The following is a 23,172-nucleotide window of genomic DNA, read 5'->3' on the forward strand; positions in this document are numbered from 1 at the left end:
TCACTTTAGAGAAGTCTCAATTAGAACTGAAAGCTGTACAACAATGAATAATATCTATTTCTCTTTCTGCTAGAAGCTGGTAAACTAAGTCACCCCTCAGTTCATGGGATAAGGAGACTTATGAATTTGTCTGAAGGAATTTCACTTGCCATAAAGAAATCTAATTATTTCCTTAGCTGATTAAGGAAAAGTACTATTTATACAGAAAAAGATGGAGATTTTTGCAAATGCCAGTAGCTGAAGTCAGGGTTACAATACAGCCTGAAGGGACACTGAGCAGCCATGAGCTGCCTCATAATCCATTCAGATTCAACTTCCTTTGAAAGACACACACTATCTACCACAGTTTTTGGGGAGAAGATGCATTCTGGTCTGTGACTGACAATCAAGGAAGAGGTATGAATATGCAAAGGAAAAATCTGAATTTTTTCTGCTCTTCCCAGTGATCAGCCCCACCTCTTTGCTAATGCTTCTTCCCATCTCCTGAAATCCCCTGTTCATTACAGACACAGTTACTGGAATAGTTGGAATATATTTGGAGAACCTCACAAAACTCAGTCCATCACATGCTTTGCATTATACTGGAGACCACGTGTTTGCTTTAGCACTCCCCAGAGACTTGGAAGAGACAGTGCATAAATATATCACCATATAATTGCTGAGGGAAAAAAAAACCCAAAGAAAAACCTAACTAAAACTTTGAACAAAACCCCAGCAACATGCTCTCACCCTAAATCAAACTTATAGCATATAAGGGGGTATAAATCAAACTTAGAACATAATGGCTCAGAGACATAATGAACTGCTGCTTAGCTGTCAAGAACGGACACGATTTAGATATAACGCTAAAATTGGAATTTTAAAAGCTTCTAACCAATATGACAACTGCAATTTTGTCTGTACCTCCTCTTAAGATAAGCAGGGGCACCTCTGCTCCTACTGGAAACTGCTTGAGCACCTCCACCACCTGCAAGTGGGTCAAGCTCTGCACATTCTGATGGCAAATCTCCTTGATGACATCCCCTTTCTGTAGGCCTTGGCACCACTGGCTGTCCAAAATCATCTTCACCTTCTGGCCTGTGGGACTGTCTGCAATGGCAAACCCAAAGCCTTTAGGCCCTTTGACCAGAGGGATGGTGACCAGCTCTGGCTGAGAGCCTCCTGAGGAGGCAAAGGAGACCCTCTGCTCAGCTGAATCAACAGAAGGGCCGTTCAGGCGACCGTTGACCAACACTTTCCCATTCTGGTCCAACCCAACTGTTGCTGCTACTAAATCTTGGCTGGACACGGAAGCATCTCCCTTGGCCACCGGCGGGCCATTAATGACAGGTGCGGCTGTCACGATATCCACCACGGGGTCTTCATTGTCTTCAGGAAGAGGGTATCCACGACACAAAGTCATGTTCACATACTGATTAATGGGAATGAGCTGAAACATCTGGACAACATCTGCATGGGTATGGCCAAGGACACAGCTTCCATTTATGTCCACGATGACGTCGCCTGTTACAAAAGAAATTTTGACGGTGTCAAAAACAGAAGTGAAACCTTCAATAAAAGCCTACCTTGAGGAAATCACAGTGCTGTCTTCAAATTAATAACTAGTATTGGGGATATTATTTCACGGCTAATATTGCCAAAAAGCATAAAGGATTTCCTCTTTGCATTTATTCTATTTCATCTCAGGACATAGTGCACTAAATATATAAAATTTAATCTGCAGCAGATTTAAAAAATGATACTGTACAGCCACAGGAGATGAAGCAGAGCATGCACACTACAGCAAGCAGATGTCTTCTACTTTAATTCACATTGCATAGTATCCTAAACCCAATGCAGAATAAATCGGATTTTTTTGGCCCCGTGTTTATTTTAGGACTGGCTGAACTTAAGCTATGATTGCACACACATGCTCCATACTCTTACACTGCTGCCACACGTGGCTAAGAATACATTTTCAAAATGAAGTTACGTGGGCTTCAGATCCCAAAACCTGGTTTCATGTTTTCGTAATTTTGATGTGAAACTTTGCATGTGCGGTACTATATGCCCTGCAAACTGTCTAACCCCTTTAATGTCAGGCATCAGTAAAACAGGATTGTTCTTATTCCATGAACTACAATCGGAATAGCAGCACATCTTTTCATTCCAACAGCTCTGCAGGATTGTTTTCATTTTTTGCAGAGGTGGAAAATGAACCACATACAAACAACTTCAAACAATACATCAGCAACAAAACAGGAAATTGTTCCATTTCATAAGTAAATAGTATTTATCAAAGTATGAATTCTTTTATTCATTTGAAGAGTAAGAGTTTATGTTATATGTAAAGAAGCATTTTGCCCCTTCTAATACGCAAACCAGAGGTTACGATAAGCTTATAGGTATCTTAATGACACATATAATAACCATGAAAAAATGCACAAGTCCTCGTGGGTTGCTGATCCCTCATCTCTCCTCACTTGTCCAGCTCAAACAACTTTGCCTCCTCACTCCTGCTGTGGACTTTTTGCAGTTTTAATAATTGGTGTCATGGTTTTTTGGCAGCAACAAGGCAAAACAGACCAGGATTCAAACACACTATTTTTACTTCACTTACAGAGAGGGAAACCATTCTATGAATAAACATGAAGACAAGTGTCTTTGCTAAAGCAGAAGTTCTGAAACCTTCAGAAGTGCCCTTAAAGTAAATTTTTGTCTAGAATGCTGCTTCTTTTCCTTTTCAGCCCCTGCTCCGCACAGATCTTTCACAAATATGAAAATATTTAATTTAGTGAGGATGTGGATGGAGTCGTCCAACCTCCTGTGGCTCAAGCTGTGTTCTCCAAAGTACCCCAGGAAATGGAAGTTTACAGAAATAATACTTGACCTGGAGCAATTCTGCCATCTTGTGCAGCAGGTCCATCTTTTAACACATTCTTCACCTGGAGAAACTCGTCAGGCCTGTCCCCTCCGATGATTGTGAAGCCAAATCCCATGGTACTTTTTTTCAGGGATGTCCTTATAAGTGCTCCAGTAAGCTGGGATGGATCTCGAGTAAAGACAGACCTCCCTGGTCCTTTGGAATTATGGAATACAGAGACAGGAGGGCAGGAAACCAGGGTTAATTCCGTTAAGTTTTTTGTTTATTTTTAAGGTGTCACAAAGGTTAATGATTTGTTTTTTATTGGTCAGCTTCTGAAGCACTTTTAAAGGATAAACAAACAGACAGGAAAGTGCTACACTCATTTTCCAGCTGAATTCAGTGAATGGAAAAGAGTTTTTCTGAACAGATTGCAACAGAGCTGCATGCAAACCTCCCACCTTGAATTCCCAATTTTTATCCTTGAACCTCAAGCTTAAAGTAGATCAAAAGCATAAAAACTCCAGGTGCAGCTTTACCTGCACTTCCAGATGGCTCTTCTAACCCTCCGTATATTACAAAGCTGTTTATGACAACCAGCTTCAGAACAACCAGAATTATTTAAAAGCAGTCTTAGTGCCTCAATTCAATTTTAACATTAAAAAATCCTTCAAAAAAACCCAAAAGATCTCGGAGGGGAACACTGTAATGGCAAGCAAAAAGACAAGGCTGATGCCTTGATGAATTCCAGAATTGGGTTTTTATAAACCATACTTGCAAATAAAGATATATGTGACAAAGAACACAGTATTCAGAGATACCTGATTTGGAAGGGCCAGCATCAGTCTGTCCTAACTGTTTTTTCCTTTTGGCTTCCAATACTGGATTTTCAAACTGAGTTTTCTGGTTAATATGACTGCAGGCATACAAAAAGTGGGTCAGGATTTCAACAGAAAACATTCTGACTACTTCCCAAAAAATGACAATGCCACAAAAATACATCTACAAACACTGTTTTTTATTATGTCAGATGAATGCTCTGGAGAAATGAACAAAAAACTCGCATAACCAATACTGAAAGTATACTCATTCTTTCAGCCGCTTACTTACTTTGAGGCAAATAAAATTTTACTCCCTTTAATCACCAGGTTGAGTTGTAATAGTTTAGATCTGAGCAAACCTGCTTTTTCTCTTGACCCATCTACCTGTACTGTTTCCAAACTCAGGCATCACCTTTTCCCCAGTAGATGATAGAGAAGTACAGCATAGGAGGAGAAAACCAACAAATATGAGCATAATTCAAATACCTTGGCTTCGCAAAGTAAAAAATGTTTGCTTGTTCTCTGAAGCTACATTTTCAATTCAACCACTTTTCTTCTCCATGGTTAAGGAGAGATTTAATTTCCTCTGGCCTGAAGGAGATTCAAAAGGGCTCCTGCAGCAGTTTAGTGGTTATTGACTTGGGTCTTTGAAGACAGCAATCATCTACAAGTTATTTTCACTCTTTTAAAGTTATTAGATGCCACTCTTAAATCAAGTGACTCTGTTTTTGTTAAGCTAAGAAGAATGGCATCAGCTCATTTCCATCTATAAATTATTTTGGTTGCAACTTGCTTTCCTTCCCCAAATGAAAAACAGTCCTTAAGTCTTTAAGGTCACACTGTGGATTTTCCCACATGCCAGTGCTACCAGAAGTTTGTGCCATAAGTTTGCGACCCTAGAACTGTTTTTCTTGGATATATTTAATAGTTTCACAGAATCACAGAATGCTTAGGACTGGAAGGAACCTTAAAGCCCATCCAGTTCCACCCCCTGCCATGAGCATGGATACTAGACCAGGTTGCTCCAAGCCGTATCCAACCTGGCCTTTCACTGCATTATGATCTCTGCTTACTGGGGATCAAGGACTTCAGAATTTCATGCTCAATTTTTATGTATGCCCAATCAATAATCAGCACTTACTCAACGTAGTATGTCCCATATTGAGGGTCTTCTATTTTCTCCCATCCATAAGGAAGTTCTGCAATCAGAAAGACCAAATTCTCCATTACAGGGGAAAACTATCCACAAATATCAGAGTTTTCATTAAAGATCACCTAGGCTCATGAAAAATATGAGGAAAATACAGGTCCCATTTTCTTCCCTGATGAATGGTAAAAAGCCTGATCTGAAGCCCTGCAACTCTTACTCTTTCTTGCACTAAATGATGAGCCCTGTATTAAATGAAATCACACCACTTTAAACATATAAAAAAGACCTGTTTATACTGAATATTACATGCAAAAGGCTCCTTTTTATGGCAAATTCAGCATCTGGTAAGAGGGTGCCAGCAGCTCATGACTGACTGAAGTTAATAAGCAGTTACCACGGAGGTCAGCTTATTAAGTTCATTGTTCTAGTTATCTTGACCATGGAAATTTAAACATTAGAATAATGAATATAGTCAGCCAGATGTTTTAAGGATAAATTTGTCCAGCAATCTTGTTTGAGGCTGCCCTAAGTTTAACAAGAACAGGAATTTCCCTAGCATGTTACCAATTACTAATACCAGTATTGCTCCACAGGTTCTTACTAAAGACCCAATGGGTCTCTTAATTTAAGTATTGTTCATTTGGATATCCTGCATCTCTGTTTAAAGAGCTGCATGTATGTTTAATAAGCAGCAGCATGCCATTGCTCCAGCTGGCTTCATTATGGATACATGGCTGTTAGGCTGGGAAATTTTGAAGGATGACAGGTCATTCTGAGCCTGCTCCAGCTTTTGGAACATGTCAGGCATTTGCTGAAGACAGACCTATCTGATACTCTTTTCTAGCAGACTAAATTGCCCAACTGTGTAGGAAATGGTTGCAGAAATTGCCTGGAGGCTACTGACCTGGAAGTCTTGAAGAAATTTAAATCAGTCAGATTGTTCCCTTAGCTTCTGCATTCAAATACTATGTTACATGCAATAGTTATCATTAGCGATATGTATTTTGCTATACCTTCTTTGTTATTCCTATATTCTGTTACTTATGGACCTTCTCCTTCTGCCATATTCCACCTATACAACAGTTTCCAGTGAGATCATCACTCATGTGCAGCTTTCTCCTTAAGAATGACACTTACTGGAACCAAACATCTCATATTCTGCTCAGGAATGCAGATAAACCTAAGTTTGGCCAGATTCTACTCCTCCAGGAAAAATACACCATGGACTTTCCCAGTCTTATGTAAATTCCTATTGCCACCAAACAGGGGACACTCAGCACTACACTGCCAGCTCCAGAGTCACATCTACGAGAGAGAAGCTTCTACCACAGAAGTAATGGACTGTATCCAGCTGGAATAAACTCATACATTTATCAGTGACAGGTGACAAATGCATTCTGAACATCTCACCTCCATCTTCACAATCTTCAGGAGCTTTGGCCTTCTTACAGAGCCTGGGATCAAGCCATGTGGTTGTCTTGGTGTTGTGACTGTGGAGCAGAATGCATGCCAGTAAGAGAACTCCCTCACACTGAAGAAACTTTCCTTCAAGTATTTACTATTGTAGGAAACTGCAGACTTCAGATAATACAACCTTTATTTGTGCCTCTTTCACATCATAAAATACTAAAAAGAAAAGGCACCAGCACACTGGAGATTCTCCAGGGCACATGGGAAGTGATAGAGGCACAAATCCTCCCCCCAGCCCCTAAAAGCTCATATGGGAACAGCAGCTGTTCCTACCTGAGAGGAAAAAAAAAATATTTTTAGCCTCCTCATATGCTAAATTCTCAGGAAGGTTTCTGTTTCATTTTGGCCTTAGAACTCATAAATGAGGCAGTTTTACATGTGCACACATGAGCTACTTTCCTAACCTGGGCTTTTGTCTGGGCTATTTGTATTTTGAAACATCCATTCCCTGCCAAGGAACAGAAGCAGAGAAGAAAAGCTAAACAAGGTCTCAAATTTCAGAGAAATTTAACATAGAGAAGGTTTCCATGTCACACTTCACTTAACAATACCCAGCCAGCTTTGTATTCGCGAGACACAAAATTTAGAATAAACAAACTGACTTTGCAGGTGGAACCATAAGGTCTTCCTGCACAATGGCAGTTGTACCGAGCATGCAACATCGAGGACTATGAGTGAGGAATGTAACAATAGGAAAATAGTGAATTTCATAAAGAAACAGAAGCAGTAAGAGAAGAAGAGAAGTGAAAGAGCAAGTTTTCCAGACTGCAACCACCAGCACTTCTCTCCTCCAAGGAGCGAGTTACTCACTCAATGAAGTAGATCATGCCAGTGTCTGTGTAGGCCATTTCCCAGTTCTTGGGTAGTGGTTCCAGGGTCTCATCCCTCGACAAATAATTTCTGAAGTCCATGTTGCTGCTTGTCTGGTTGTAGCTGGGAACAGGTTTCATCCAGTCAGGAGAATCTGAATGTTTTTCTTTGTTTTCTGCAGTTGTTCAGGGAAAGTGTTTGTCAGATGCTTATGTTGTTTCTCACAAAGAACCACCCTCTTAATCTGGCTAAGAGTGGATGTCAAACATGTCCCTGTATGTGATGTGCATTTTTTCACCTTTTTTTTCAGCTGTGAACTTTGAAAAGCTGACATGAAAAGACTGAACTCTGCTCTTCCCCTGCCAAACAGAATTAACCTTGTATTATGTGTCTGAGCCTACTCTGAAAAATCAACACTGGCAGAAATCCAAGTTGACTATGCTCTGTTGCCATTTCTAAAGAGAGAACCGTCTTTGTAATGCCATAAAATAATCCAAAAAAATCCTACTAATATTCCTCAAAGAATCAGAAGGAAATGTAGAGAAGACCCAAACTGCCAGTAAAGTAAACAACACCTTTCTACAAGCCACAGCTAGAAAAAAGATCCCAAAAATTACTGCAGGAAACTTTAAATAGAGGCATCTACCCTTCAGAACCAAGGTTATGCTTGATACCCTCTGTGACATGATGATGTCCATGACCTTCACCCAACCACCAGCCTGACCATTGGCCCTTCTGTGGTGTTGCTAGCCCTGAAGATGACAAGATTAGGTCAGGTCTGGTCAGTATAGCTCTGTCCTAAACAGTCACACACAGGATCAACTGCAAATGCAATGTGACAGTTCCTCTCCACCATCAATTCTCCCCCCTCCAGATGAGTAACCATGACAGCAAAAGGAAAAGGGCATCTTGCCAATCCCAGAAAGGTCCTGCTGGACACCGTTCCAGCCTCAACACGCTTGGCTTTATTTCTCTCCACAAGCTCCCCCTTGGGTGGTTTCAGGTTGTGTGATAGTTCCCCTATGCAAAATCATCTGAAAAATTTACCGTATGAGCCAACATTGTCCCTTCAACCAATCCCTTCCTTAAAATCTCCTGTGTACAAATTCAGTCATTGCCTCAAAATTCAATAGTAACATTTGCAGGGTATGACTTCTACTCTGTGAAGGATTCTGTTATTTCAAGAGTGGACAAATTTTTCCTTGCTGCTCGTGTAACTGGCCCATATCCAGCACCACATGTTCTTGACCAAGCAGTGCATTTTATGATGCAACTGCACATCTGGCTGGGAGAACAGCTGGTTCTTTTTAAAAGGTCATCTCAAAATCAAGTAGAAGCACCAGCCTGAACAGAAACTGCCTTCATACTTCACCAAAACTAAGGAAGAACGAATGTTATTTGTACAGTCCTTATCCATTCATACAATACTCTAGGGAATTTCTCCCCTTGTCAACCAACCTATCCCTCCACTGCCATTAACTGCTTCCTTTTCCTCTTCTTCCTCCTCTTCAGGGAGAGAACTTTCCATCCTTTGCATTTTGCTGACGGATGTGGTTCTTTTCCTCTGCGATTCAGTATCAAAATCATTGTCAAAAAGAACTTGATCCACTGGATCAGGCTGAAAGGGGCTGGGCTCTGCTGGAGGCTTTGGAGTACCATAAAAATTACCTGAAAATGAGACAGAAATCAGGATCACTGAAGCACTGGTACTGCCGAAGGCACTAGCAGTGGCTGTTACCAGTTTAGTGCCCACGCAAATGTATTTTGGTGAAATTTTAAAGCCTCAAAGAAGACATCAGCACTACCAAAACCCAACCAACAGTCAATGCCTGTTTATTCATACACTGACTTCTTGCTAATGTAGCACTAGTTGTCAGAAAACAAGAGGTTACCTGAAAACTTTTATCGTGCTACAAGTTTTCTAAAGCAAAATATTGATTTGGAGCAACAGAAATACTGAAGTCAAAAAGCAAATTAATTTTATGCAGAAACTAGTTATTTATTTCCATAAAACCATTTAACAACTAATTGATTTTTAATACTTCCAATTTTCTACTGGCAATACACTTGCAAAACAAAGATGTTGATATGGCTTCATATCAACATCTTCATATCAATATGCTGATATTTTCGCTTCAGAGAAAGGAACAGATTTTTTCTTCAATATTTTAATCTAAAGCACCAAGCAATCATCTGCTGTTTTCTGGAAAAGAATTTCAGCCATTGACCTCTCTCCTGACTGCTCATATGATTTTTATTAGGGAATTGAGCACAAAGCAAGGAAGCTTCCCAGAATTCCTGCTGGGGTAACTTTTGGTGCCTGGATATGTTTTTGACCATGTAAATACATATAGAAAGAAAACCCTTCTGCAAATATCAAGCAAGAGCAAGGCTCAGAGAGGTGACAGCCAGATAAAGTGCAGCTCAGGAATAAAAAAAAACAAAACAAAACAAAACAAAACAAACTACTAGTTTAGCCTAAATTTGCTTAGATTTCCAGAGACAGGACAATATTAACAGATAGTGTGGGATACGGAAAACAGGAGGCACAGAGCCTTTCACAGGATTGTTTACTTTTGACATCTTATTTTCTTTTTTCACCACCTTCATTACAATGATTTCCTTACCACATTTAACAAACCCAACTTTCCTACAGATTTGGACAATCTGGTCTAGTACTGTTCAACTTTTCATTGAAAAATGCTTTTGTTTCCCTGCTGGGTCAGAATTTCTCTTGCCTTCTGTCCTTTTGAGGCACACCTGAGAGGAGAACATGGCTCTGTTCTCTGAGGTGTACACATAATTGACTAAATTCTCTTAAATGTGTACCAGGCACAGACAAACCTTTTCAAAATGCTTCCCAAAAATGCAACAGTGAAAATAATCTGGTGGTTGAAAGGACAATCTGCGGATTATCAGAAAACTTTAAAACAAGATTGCTCCTCCTCTTCACAAAAATAGACTAACCATTGTCTCTCTGCTACTGTCATGACCATCAGGTGAGGCAGGAAAACTGGTACCACAAGGAGCTACACTTGGAGTAAGACCCTGGACACAAGTACTGCGTCCTTATTCCCATTCCATTAAACATCACTGACATACCATCATATGTTCCACTTTCTAGTAAGGCTCCACTTTCTTCCAATGCTTTAAACTGCTCAACAGGAATGAAATTATAGTCTACCCCAGGGACCTCCCCATCTCTGGGAGCCCTTGTAGTGCCTGCAAAGAAAGAGAAAACATTCTTGTAGACACTTAAGTGCTGCTTGTTACCAAATGCTGCCTGCTGTACAGTTCAGTAAAAAACAATGTCTTTTCAAATCTTTATACAAAGATGATGTCACTCCAGTAAGAGTTAAAACAACTGGTGAGCAAGTGAACAATAATGTATAAAAACTGAGCCAGTGAATTACATAGGAACAACAGTTCTGGTATTGGGGGAGGGGGAGAGAAGCAGCTGGGTGAGGTGGCAATTAAGAGAGAATTCTTTCTTATGGTCAGTGAACCAAAAGCAACTTTTGTGGCAGCTGATGACACCTGGGCCATGCAATCTCAGTCTGGGATTCTTGGAACAGCTGTAATATTTTATTTTAACTCAGCTGTGAGGGTGCTGCATCTTTCCCTATTTCTACCAGCACCAATTCTCTAATTTGCAATGAGGTCATCATGACTAAGCACATTTGATTTTCGGGCCACCAAATCCATAACTCGGCACAGAATTTATTTTTTAACCTATAATTCAGAGTGCAATTTAGCCACACTTCAACCCCTGGCTGTAGGTAAACTTTATCTGTAAATTGCTGTGTTAATGCAGAGGTTCTCAAAGTGTTTTGTCTATGAAAACAGGCCTCCCATAGTTACAACAGCTTAATTAAAGCTCTCCTGAAAGGACTTCACTGATTTATTACTATTCATTACTGCCTACAAACTAATAGCATTTCAAAAGCACGTATCATTTTTTCAGGCAGCAGCATGAACAAGAGCTGGTAAATAAAAGCTAGCAATAGTGAAATGTAGTTTAAGAAAGCCACAAACTCTCAGGTGTGCTCAGAGAGAAGAGAGGAGAATTCCTGTAGATACAAAAATGTTACTTGACAAAGTAAGTTTTTAGTGCAATGAATATTTAAACAGTCAACGATGAGCCTTTTTAATCAGTCTTCTCAAGATGAGCAAACAGTCTACCTGTACATTCTGCCACTGCCACCCCTTCTGCACCCAACCCCTCCTCCCACCTGCCCTGCTCTGCCGAATGCACTTGACACTCAAGGTCTCAGTTTGCTCTTTGTGAAGAAAAAAACCCCAACACATTGACAAAATTCAGGATGTTTTGGCACTGCTTGATCATGCTGAGAAAGATTTATTTCTTGTGGTGGCTGGGATCATTCTAACAATTACTGACAAACTTGTGAAGAGCAACACACAGATATTACTGAAACAATCTGAACTTTGAATTCTCAAGATTTTGCTGGTTTTCAGTCCATACTGGCTGCACCAATTCATGGCAACTTCAGATGTGAAACTACTGTAGCAAAGCCAGAAGTCTCTGCTACAAGGTAAAACTCTAAACCAGATTAAGAGAGAAGGCATTTCAAGCTCACAAACTACCTGGGAGTTAGCAGGAACAGATGAGGCTGATCTTTACATACTTACAAGGGATGGTTCTCAAATAGAGATTGTCTCTGATAACTTGCTGGAGTTTGTGGTCTATCGAGCCCTTCTGGAACTGAAGGCTCAGGTAGTGGCGCAAGTCCTTGTTGATGACTTTTCCTTAGAAAGCAAAAAGAATAAATTAGAATAATTTGTAAAGCAGGATCTCACAACAAGAACTGTGTTTCACTGCTATAGAAGTTTCAGAAAAAGCATGCAGTTGGAAGAGCTGGGTTGTTTTAAATACAACAACTTTGATGGAAAATACCATTTTGTGCTGTCAAATGACAGAATCCCAGAAAGGAACCCTAAAGCTCATCTTGTTTCACACCCCTTGCCATGGGCAGGAACACCTTCCACTATCCCAGGTTGCTCCAAGCTCTATCCAACCTGGCTTTGAATGTTGCCAGAGATGGGGCAGCCACAGTTTCTCTGGGGACCCTGTGCCAGGGCCTCACCACCGTCACAGGGAAGAATTTCTTCTGGCACAGTGGTTTTAAGCAGAGCTGACTAACAACCACTCCCCCTCATCTCTTGAACAAGACAGTGACAATATTCTGGAACTGTTTGAAAATCAATATAATATAAAGTATTATAATACAAAACCTGTTACCAAAATTCAAAGTCTCTACAGACAAGAAACTATTTCACTGTATTTTGAAGTAGTTTCCATTCAATTTACACCTACTCACTAGTCACCTGAGTTCAATATTTTGTCACATGGGAACTTGCATTCTTCAAATTATAAAAAGAAAATATTTCCTTCTTTAAAACATTGTGTAATAGAAGGGAGTTGGGTTTTTTTACGATTACTCCTTTGCAATACTTCTGTCAGGTATCATTAGTGAATCTGTCACATCACTGGAGAACCACAGCCCCTTCAGCATACAAATAACTGAGCTCTTGTATTACTGCCTCATCCTTCAGACAGGAGGGTACAAACCAATCTTTTGTACCCTGTCAGCCTCCCAGAAAACACGATAAATAGGGTTCAGTGACCTTGGTAAATTTAAGTTACGTACTACAGCAGAACACTCAGGGCTTTAGGGGAAAAGCTCAACCTTTGTCTCCAAACCTAGAGCAGGAGATGGGCAGCAGCAGATGGATGCTGGTGTAGCACAACAGCAGGGAAAAAAGCGGAACAGACAACTGCTCCTGTTAAATTACATCACCAACAGGTTATGAAATGCATAAACCTGCCCCAGAAGCGTTTCTGACAGAAGCCTTTGAAGCCTGTGAGCTCAAAGTTGCTGAGGAGATCACCTCAAACAGATCACAGAGCCCACAGCAGTCCTCATACAAGGCCCATTCACCTGCATCTTCAACCAATTACTGTACTTACATATATGTAAAATTTGGAAAAAATCCCAAACCATCAAAACCCTCCCACCACAAGCCAAGTTTTCCCAACCGTGTGTCACTTCTGCAAAGCTGGCTGCATGTTTTGGCTGTGGCAAGTTTATACTTTCCCTTCCCTTTTAGCCAAGGTGACAGCATTCCACACCTTGTTCTCAACTCTCAAATGTGACCTCAGCAACCACCACTCACCAACAGAAAACTGAATTTTAATCTGCACTCTCTTCCCTCCAAACGAAACCATGCCAAGATGAGTACTTCGAAGTGGAACCAAGATTAACTATCGGCCCTTCAGAGAGGTCAGTGATGTCCAAAGATAAAGCAAAACTCACACAAAATCACCTTAAACCCTCAGGCAAGGAGAGAAGAAGCCCAGCACACCCTCTGAACAAGCAGCACATCCTGTGCCGAACACAAGTCCTGAGCTCCAAATGAAGTCAACTTCTCACCTCCTTTAACACTGTCATTTATTTAAAAATTACTTCCAAACACACACAAAGCATTTTGCAGTATTAGGACAACACCTCAGCATTGTCCTCGTGGCTGTCCAGCAGTTACACAAGCAACAGCAATTCCCAGTAATGCAGCTCTCCATCCAACCCATTTCCCAGGAATGCACAGCAACTCTGCAGCCCCCACCTCAATTCACTATTTTACCAGCATGAACTCTTCCTCATAAAACTTTGGATTTGCTTCCTGCAGCATAACGAGCACAACATGTCATGGAATATGGAAACAAATGGGGTAATCTCCAGCAAGAAAAGTATTTTCCATTTGTTACTACAAATTACTTCATTCTTCGTAGACAAGATAGCTCCTGAACATTAAAGAAATGTTTTGCTGCTAAAATGGTCCATCCATCTCCTTGTCAAAGGCAGATATGCACTTCAGCAATCCCAGCATATTTCACTTAGGCAGATCAATATATTTCATTGAGGCAGATGGATCTGTTCATCAGCTACTTTCAGAGTACTGCACATTGGAAAAAACAGACAGTATGTGAGAATTTGTTCTGGATGTAGAATTACAGACTTTATTTACTCATTGATCTTTCCCTCCTCATTTTTAAAATTTTAAAAGCTTATAAACCCTTTTCAATAAATATCAACTCAGTTTAAAGACAAAATAAAGGCAAAGCTGCTACTAAGGATACGCCAATATTAAGGGGTTAATCTTAATATTAAAAGCTTAGCGACTACACTATACTGTGAAGCCAAGATGACTGAATTGAAGATTGACAGGATTGCCTAGGGAAAACAGAGAAAGATCAAACAAAATAGTGGGCAGAGGAAAAATTACAGAAATTCACATAGAGAATGGTGTGCATTAGAAAGCAGAAAAAAAAAGTAATAGTAAGGCTGCTTTAGGCAGCCTCTAGCAAAAGTCAGATTAATTTCCCGCCAGGAGCTGAACATGCTTCTTTTACATTGTTTCACACAGGCTTTTAGGCAAACCTCATGTATTAGCCTCTCCAAAAGGCCCTGCTAAATGTTGGGTTGGTGTATGCTGTGCTGCTGAGCCACTTCTAAAGGATGACACTGGCAACACAGGGACCAATCAAGAGGAGTAATATACTTTACAGCACTCAGGTTCTGCCAGATGAACAGGCACAAGCCTCTTGTTTTTGGTTTTAATTTAAATTAATCAAAATGAACTGTTTAGATGAGGATATGCACACTGGAGTTGGGGGAGGAGAATTAAGTGACTGCAGAAAAAAAAAAAAAAAGGCTCAAGTGCCACTGCAGTGAAACACAACATTGTGAATTAGGGAAACAAATTAAGGAGAGAAAGGGGATTGGGGGTAGGGTTGGTTTCTGGGTCCCAGTGCATGTAGCCAGGGCATGTCCAGCCTCTCATCCACCAAAAAACAGCCCCCACAATTTGAGGACCGGGCAGGGAGAAGCTCTCCCAGCCCAGGCCACAGTGATCTGCTGCCATCTCCTGCTGATCCCCTTAATTCCACCCCCCAAGTCTCCTCACTCCACTCCCCAGGGGAGTTTGAACAGCACAGGGTGAAAACTGCAGATATTACATAATGCGATGCAATTTTGTTTTCTCACTTGGAACATAGCAGAGGAGAAATGTAACCAGACTATCATCACGTACATTCACAATTCCACACATGTGAACAGAATCCCAGAGTACCCAATGGCTCTGCTCAGCTGCATGTGTTATATAAGCTGTGGCTGCCATAGGCCACCGACTATGAAAATTCCAGTGAAACACACATTATGAGCTATGAAACAGCTCCATGACTTCACTCACAGTCTAACTACAATAGGAATTTTCAGGGCTCATCAAGTGGAAAACAGTTACTGTTCAATTAAACTGGGCTGCCAATACACCCACTGAGATTAAGTGATTTTTGATATGACTAAGCAAAAGACTTTTAAAGAAACGTTCAGCTCCACAAATCAGGGATGCAGGGTTAGGAAACCTAAGCTAGAATTAGCGTGTAACACATTAGCTTTATTACGTTCCCCAGCAACTATTAACATACAATGATTTCTCGTACGTTCCAGATCTGAACACGGGCATTCACTGAGGACAATGAATGATATCCAAGCATGCAACAGAATCACTGCATTCATGAAATGTGGAGAGGCTGGAAAGACCCAGTGGTGATGCAGCTGTTAGTACCTGCCATCCTTCACCTGAAAGTACTTCAATGTGACCTGGCAAATACACACTTATGCTCTCAGCACAAGGAGAAGATGGGAGGTTCAAATTATTACAACTAATACAGAAAAGAGACTAGATCATCTTGAGAATGTCCAACCCAGTCAGCAGGTGCTTCCTCATTTTGTGGGTTAGAAGCATAGATGGATTCCTGTGCAGAAGTCTGCTTTTTCGTCAGGGGAGGGGGTCCACAGCCCTGGGATTTCTGAAGAGAAAGGCTGAGACTAGCAGCAATGCCTGGCAGCTTGTGTCCCAGGCCACCAAGGGCTCCGTGGCATGCTCACACTCAATACCTCTCTGTCTTCCTTCCAGGTAATGATGGTAGGAATCCAAGCTGGGACTCAGCCTGTGGAAGAGAGGAGCTCCCTAAGAAAATTCAGGCCACTTCAGGAGGTGAGGTGACAATCATGCCTGGACCAGCGACCCATGTGGGAAAAGCGATCCTGGCCCCATTATAGACTCAGGATAACTTCTGCTCATTCCCTGAAAAACTGCAGCTTCTTCAAAATGCAGGCAAGCTCCCTGTCAGGTGAAGCATTACATTACAAGGTTCTTCACAGCCACAATAATCCATTAAACCAAACGCATTTACTACCTGAAACCTGAGAAATATTAGACAGGGTTATGCTAAAAGGCTTGTTTAGTCATAGTTTGCTATATGCCATCCAATAAATTCTTGGTAATATAGTCTGACTTGCAGAAATTATGGTAGAGATAAGCATTATGGTATTAATAAATCATTTACCAGACTGCTCAAAATACTGACAGGGTGTTTACAGTACTAGTGAAAGAAACGAAAACCTGTTTATCCAGATTTACAAAATAAGGTTATGACAAACACCATTACAGAAAGTACATTCCAGTTGACTTTGGGTATTTTCTTACTTTTGTCAGTAACACAAAATCGACTCCAGAACCACCAATAACTACAAATTTTGACTTTTTAAGCTTCCAGATTTAGATCACTCATTACTAAAAACTAAGAGGTGTTCAACACCAGCCTTCACAGGATAATGCCTTCAGATCCTCAGTCAAGGTGGTGACCCATTCAGAGAGACAAAGCTTCTCATTCCACATTCTTGAATATCCCAGCATTCTGTGCTGTTTCCTTGAAATCCTTCAGGGTTGGAAAGATTCTCCCAATAAACCTGGCCACTTTAAGTAAACCAGTGGAAAACTAGTATGACTGTGTTGGCTCGTGAAATTCCATCATTAAAGCATTTCAAGTTCTGAAGATAACTACAATATCCTTTGAAAGGCACGTCACCAAAATGTACTTGAGAAACACAAAAAGGAGTGGCAAATCATGTACTGTTTATTCCAAAATATACTTGGAGCTGAGAGGGACAACGTGTGAAATGTAAACAGTGGAAGCTTGGATGCAATCCGCCTGGATTGTAGTTCTGTCTTGTATAGAAATGGAAAAGTCAACTGTACCAGAAAGCTCTAGAGTATGAGTATCTATGGGTGGGTTCCTGATCTGCCATGAAAAAAAAAAAAAATCTAGCTAGAGCTGTCTGTGCCATTTGGGCGGTGTACGAAAATAACACCTGGTACTCAGTTAACACTTGCCATTGTTCACAGATGTACCAGAACCACTGAATCTTGGAAGTGAAGAATAAGGCTGGAGTGAAGGACAAGGGCAAATGGCTTCCCACTGCCAGAGGGAAGGAATTCCTCCCCGTGATGGTGCTGATGCCTTAGCACGGGTTCTCCAGAGAAGCTCTGGCTGCCCTGTCACTGAAAGTGTTCAAGGCCAGGTTAGACTGGGCGTGGAGCAACCTGGTCTAGTGGAAGGTGTCCCTGCCTATGTAATGAGACAATCCTTTCAACCTGAACCATTCTGGGATTCTGTGATCCAGCACTGCGAAAACAAGAGGTTCTTAACCTTTGCCACCTACCCTGAGCTCACTTCCCTGCCTGCTCCAGCTGATCCATGGGCAGTGTGGGGGGACACTCTCCTGCACCTACAGAGGGCAGCCCTGGTCTAAGCACAACCAGCAACAAACAGCTTTTCTTTTAAACCAGCTAAACTTACGAGCACTCAGCTCACATGCCAGAACACATTCTGAGCAGGGAGAGCATCAGCAGAGCTCTGGGCAGATGCCTGCCCCTTCCCTTCCATCTGCTCCTGGGACATGGCCATGCCTCCGCAGGGCATCCCCAGCCAGCACATGGCAGGGTGGGGTCATGCACCATTTCGGAACTAAGGAAAAAGTAGGAAATTGAGATCAGCTGCATTTAGAATTGCTACCCATATGTAGGGCAGCAAAACTTCTCAGTTACATGGCTCTAACACAGGTCTCTACTTTTCTTCTCTGTATCTTGTTACATCTGTAGACATTCTCAGCCAATGCACGATTTCCACAGAAACGCAGCATTTTAAGTTGGTTTTATGCCCTGCATTGGCAGTAAAAAAACTTGCATAGCCTAATGAATTGCCTACAACCTTAAGGATTTGTAAAATGAATTTTTTTTTGAGTAAAGTAGTTCCAACTTTCAGACTCCAGCTTCACACACACCAGTATTAGATATCGTTACAGTAATACATTGTACACACACAAACATCCATTAACCATGGGAATACAGTCAGGAGAATTACCAGTGACCAGGGTTTACTCTGATAATGCCAAGTATTTTAATACTCTGTTATTAAATAGGAGAACAGCAAGGCTCTAAGGTCTGTACAGCTGTTTCTGATAGAAGATCAGACACTGAAGGAGATATACGCAGAACTCAAATAATTTAAAATAATGAAAGGGTTTAAAATAAACTGCAAACATAACCATTTCCTTCAACTTAACACTGGGGAAGAAAAATGCAAAAGAACTTTACACAAGAGAAGTTTGACCTTTTTATGATATATGGAAGCTTTCCTTTCTACCCTTTAAAGCGATATCTTCTTGAGAAGTGAAAAAAAAAAACACTGAACAGATTAACAATGTTTTGCCTACTTATAAAGATTTGTTGTATTTTCAAAACTGGAGTAAACTGGCCCATGATTTCCATTTCAAATCAGAGGCATTCACGGTGATGATAAAGAACAAGAATCCAGATAAACTGCACCCTGTGAGTCTTTGCCACTGTCAGGTTTGAGACAGAGAAAAGGATTTACAGGGACGCGTGGAAAAAAATCACTGAGCCCAGCCTGGGAGCTTGAAGCACCTCACAAAAACCAAATGTGATTCACAAGATCTAATTATGACTCTCAAAGTGACAAAGGGACCTAAAGCACAAGAGGAAACAGGCTTTTGCCACCACAGCAGCAGATGAATCAAACACACTGATCAGAATAGAACATGGAATTGTTAAGGTTGGAAAAGAACTCTAAGGTCATCAAGTCCAACAATCAACCAGCACCCACTATGTTCACCACTAAACCATGTCCTCAAGTGTCACATCCACAGGTTTCTTAGAATGCTTTCAGGGATGGTGACTCCACCACTTCCCTGGGTAGCCTGTTCCAAAGCTTTACAACCCTTCCCATGAAAATAAAATGTCCCAACACCTAATGTAAACCCTGCCCCCAGTGTAACTTGAGGCCATTTCCTGATCATGATCTACTCAAACCACCATGCAAGTGATGGAGCTGGTAAAGCAACACACCAATGGGTTCAAACATATTAAAAGGATGTCACAACACTCTAAAAGGTCAAAACAACAATCAGAACCTGTAATACACAGAGACATTAAAAAAAATAAAACATAAAATTGTTTTAACAATAGCAGTTTATTAAAACTTCTTAATTATGCACTCAAGGCCCTGCTGAGTTTTAATCAGTGTGCAGTTCAATACACTGCAGAGGCTATTCTGGGTAAGTTGCATCTGTCGCTGCAACACTTGCACTGTGAAGTCGAATACAGACTCTTACAGCCATGAAAGAAGAGTCCTCTGTAGCTGTCACAGGTTGCCAGACGCGATTCCTGTGAGGGTTCAGCAGAGCCTCCCATGTTCAGCCTCAGCTGCAAACTCAGCCGGATCCATTAGGATCTTGTTTCTTCAGCCTAGGCTGCACCCAATTTAATACATAAATCATTTAGTCTGCTCTTAATTGAAAAATGGAGCACCAAAACAAAGACAAGTAACCTGAACCATGGAGATGATTTTTCCTATGGCTTGTTTTTTCCAATTTATAAATAATCTTCCATTCATTCCCTTAAATTTACAATGTGAGGTTTTAATTTATTCACACTAGAGAAAATGCTTTACTGAGACAGCAAACAAATCCATTTGGTCTGGAAAGCACAATTAACATATCCAGCTGAACAAAACGTTACTTGAGTCCCCAGACTGTTCTAATATTAATGCTTCCCTTTGGAAATCTCCAGCTTATGTGCAAATTCAAACTTACTGACATTTAATATTCTTCCATGTCACACTGCAACAAGGGACCGCACAGAGGGCACCTGTGCAGGTTAACCTGTCATAGCGTTTGGCAGAAACTGCCAATCCTTCTGTCTGTCCAGAGAGCGCATGTTTCAGATGTGACATATGTCTAACATACCATACCTCATTGCTTAAGCAGCATGCAGCTCTACAGAATGACACACTTCAATCACATCCCCAAAGAAAAATGTCCTTGCAGCTGCTCTCGGTTACACAAGCCATTTAATCTACTTGGGACTTGGCACTGCTTTCCCAACAGAAGGGTACGTGTTCACATTCCAAGACCTTTTTTGAGTGTTCAGATCAGAATAGAACTTATGCAAATCACAGACAGGTTTATTTTTAGCCTGCTTTCCATAGGAAGCAAGATATGCAATTACACTCTGCATAATTTCTAGGCCCACTAACCTATTTCAGTATGGAGTTTGGCAGGGCAGGAGTTAGACAAAGATACTCTATTGACAAAGATGCTGCATGCCTGTTCTCCTTTGAGCAGACAAACCTGTGGGGTGAGCATCCACTATGGAAAACAGAAAATGTTCTCAGCAGAGGTGTCCTCTAGCTGTGTCAGCGAGCAGCAGTGCGTGGACCGTCGCAGCTGGACCTATAAACTAATTTACACAACAGCAAATTGAGCTTTTAAATACCAGCCCCATCCTGAACATCACTGCTTCGCACTGCCTGCAAGTATAGTACCTTTTGTAACAGATCATTCCCATATAGGAATGTCACCCAAGGGCATTTTAGTGGCTCCTCAATGCCACTATCCCATGAGCCCTCCCTACAAGGTCCCACCACCAGAGAGGCCCCCCTGAGCACAAGGGTAAAGGAGCAATTCCTGCCCCAAACATGAGTCATTATGCAACCTGTATGAAGGAATTAGAGCTTCCTGAAATGGGCTTTCCAAGGAGCCTGGGAAATCCCAGCACTGCAGCAGGGTGGGCCGCAGCATTCCCAAGGGACAGCTGATGCTTCAGGCTGCAGATTGCACTGCTGTGACTCACCACACTCTAAAGGACTCTCAGGAACCCGGAATCACCAAGATCTACGTGCCAGGTCAGCATTCCTCTGATCAAACCCATAGAAGTGCTGTGTCACAGCAGTATTGATTAGAGACATCTCACAGTTCAATTGGAAAACACCCCCCCACAGTGCTCACCGCACAACACGGGCAGTCAGTGAAATCACTGGAACTCCAGATGTGCACCAGCCATGACTAATGTCAGTGCCTGACTCACACGGTTCACACGGCAATTCTACACCAAGGGATGCTTTACTCAGCCTGCTGCAACAGCCAAGTGCGAGGGGCACACCAGTGTGCAGCACAGCATCCCACAAAGAGCAGAGACGTTGATCCACGTTCATCTATCACACCCATGAATCCCTCTGGTGTCACTGCATAAACTCCAATTCTATTATAACCCAATTTTTCAGGGAAGCTTCTGTTTACAATCTTTATCACAGGCTGTTGTTGAAGTAATCAAGTAAGAGAAGACCATTTCCCTACATGTTCAGTTAATCATCACATAATATTAAAAATGAAGGGAATTTCTCTTTCTGCTTGCACAAGATATCCTATTATTTCATCACTATTCATTTAATTAGACTCATTTTTAGTTATGGAGCCCAGGATTTTCAATTAACTATGAAAGAATGCTTTCTCCAAGGAGTACACATGTGAGGAGCTGAATGCCAGCAATATAGGCACTGCTCAGCCTCTGAGATCCAGCTGCTTTCTAGTGAAGTACTGTGGTAATCACATCTCCTCTGAACAGAGAGAGAGAGAGATAGCTCTCCCAGGATTTTCCTGGGAAGCTGTGAGAAGCTGTGAGAAAGCTCAGAGAAAAGAATGAGAAACAATTTTAATCTTCATTTGCTGCATCTGTTGTTTGGTACATGTGGAATGTGTTATGGAGATTGTTTATCGAAGAAGGATTTCTTAACTGGACTCTGGTGATGGTGTTTTGATTTTATTTGACCAACTGGAGCCATGCTGTTGCTGTGTCGGGACTGTCTGTAAGGGTCACGGGTTTCTATATGGCATAGTAGTAGTATAGTTTTTAGTATAGTGTAATATAGTATAGTACAATAAAGCGATTGATCAGCCTTCTGCAATCATGGAGTCAATGCTAATTATTACCCGACAGGAACCCCTGCTACAATAAAGTACAAACATGCTGGACTTACCCAGGCAGTGCTGGCACATCCCATCACAGCCATTCCCTGCAGGAACCCAGGTCACAGCAGCCAACCTGGCACAAATACACCAGAGGTGCTGACTGATGAGCTCCAAAGCATGTCTGGGAGTGGTGCAGGATCCTACTGACAGCCACAGCTCGTTCACAGCCCTGCCAGAGGTGCTCACCTCACTGTTTGGCACAGTCATTGGAATTTCTAACAAACCCAGCCAGCTGAAGCCGACAGACTCCTCCTCATTACTGATGCAGCATTTAAGTTGAAAATCCATGCACTTCCCCATCACCAGTTTGCAGAAAAACATGTCTAATACCAGTTCTAAAATCAGCTCGACTGACCTTGGTGTGACTTACCACAATACAGTCAGCTCTTCAGGAACACAGGTGGTTGAACTGATGCTGCCAATGTTTAATGTTCAGAAATTTCTTCTTTTTTTTTTTTCCTAAATTAATATTATTATTTCTGCATGCTGTGTTTACTGTTTTACATATGCCTCTGCCAAGGAATTGTTAACTAATCACCATGAGATTCATTTTGTTAGCACACAGTTGGGTACTTGGTCTTGCAATATCTGTTTCTCAGCATTTCTTTTTCTTATCTATCTGTAGTTAGCAACAGAAGTGTCTCAACGGAGGACGTCAGTATGTGGAAAAAGAAGCTGGTAACCAACAGCTATTAAAACTTAAACCTTCATACTAATAACCAACTCACAGAATCATAGATTATCCTGAGCCGGAAGGGACCAACAAGGATCATGAAATCCAACTCCTGGCCATGCACACAACCACCCCAATGTAACAGCAATATGATGATC

General features: G+C 41.4%; 1 protein-coding gene across 8 annotated transcripts in view; it reads right to left on the reverse strand.

The window, feature by feature from the left end:
• The window catches only part of MAGI3 (membrane associated guanylate kinase, WW and PDZ domain containing 3), a 53,153-nt gene that overhangs the window by 16,749 nt on the left and 13,232 nt on the right, over window positions 1-23,172 (reverse strand). For all 8 annotated transcript variants that reach the window (XM_068173255.1, XM_068173258.1, XM_068173257.1 and 5 more), the window contains exons 2-10: window positions 11,744-11,860; window positions 10,196-10,315; window positions 8,552-8,761; window positions 7,094-7,268; window positions 6,224-6,303; window positions 4,805-4,862; window positions 3,664-3,758; window positions 2,870-3,058; window positions 904-1,503 (exon numbers count right to left, since the gene is read on the reverse strand). In XM_068173255.1, the coding sequence (XP_068029356.1) occupies window positions 904-1,503; window positions 2,870-3,058; window positions 3,664-3,758; window positions 4,805-4,862; window positions 6,224-6,303; window positions 7,094-7,268; window positions 8,552-8,761; window positions 10,196-10,315; window positions 11,744-11,860 (1,644 nt within the window). The remainder of the gene's footprint in view (window positions 1-903; window positions 1,504-2,869; window positions 3,059-3,663; window positions 3,759-4,804; window positions 4,863-6,223; window positions 6,304-7,093; window positions 7,269-8,551; window positions 8,762-10,195; window positions 10,316-11,743; window positions 11,861-23,172) is intronic.

This window comes from Anomalospiza imberbis, chromosome 26 (genome assembly GCF_031753505.1).
Source record: "Anomalospiza imberbis isolate Cuckoo-Finch-1a 21T00152 chromosome 26, ASM3175350v1, whole genome shotgun sequence".
Taxonomy (NCBI): domain Eukaryota; kingdom Metazoa; phylum Chordata; class Aves; order Passeriformes; family Viduidae; genus Anomalospiza; species Anomalospiza imberbis.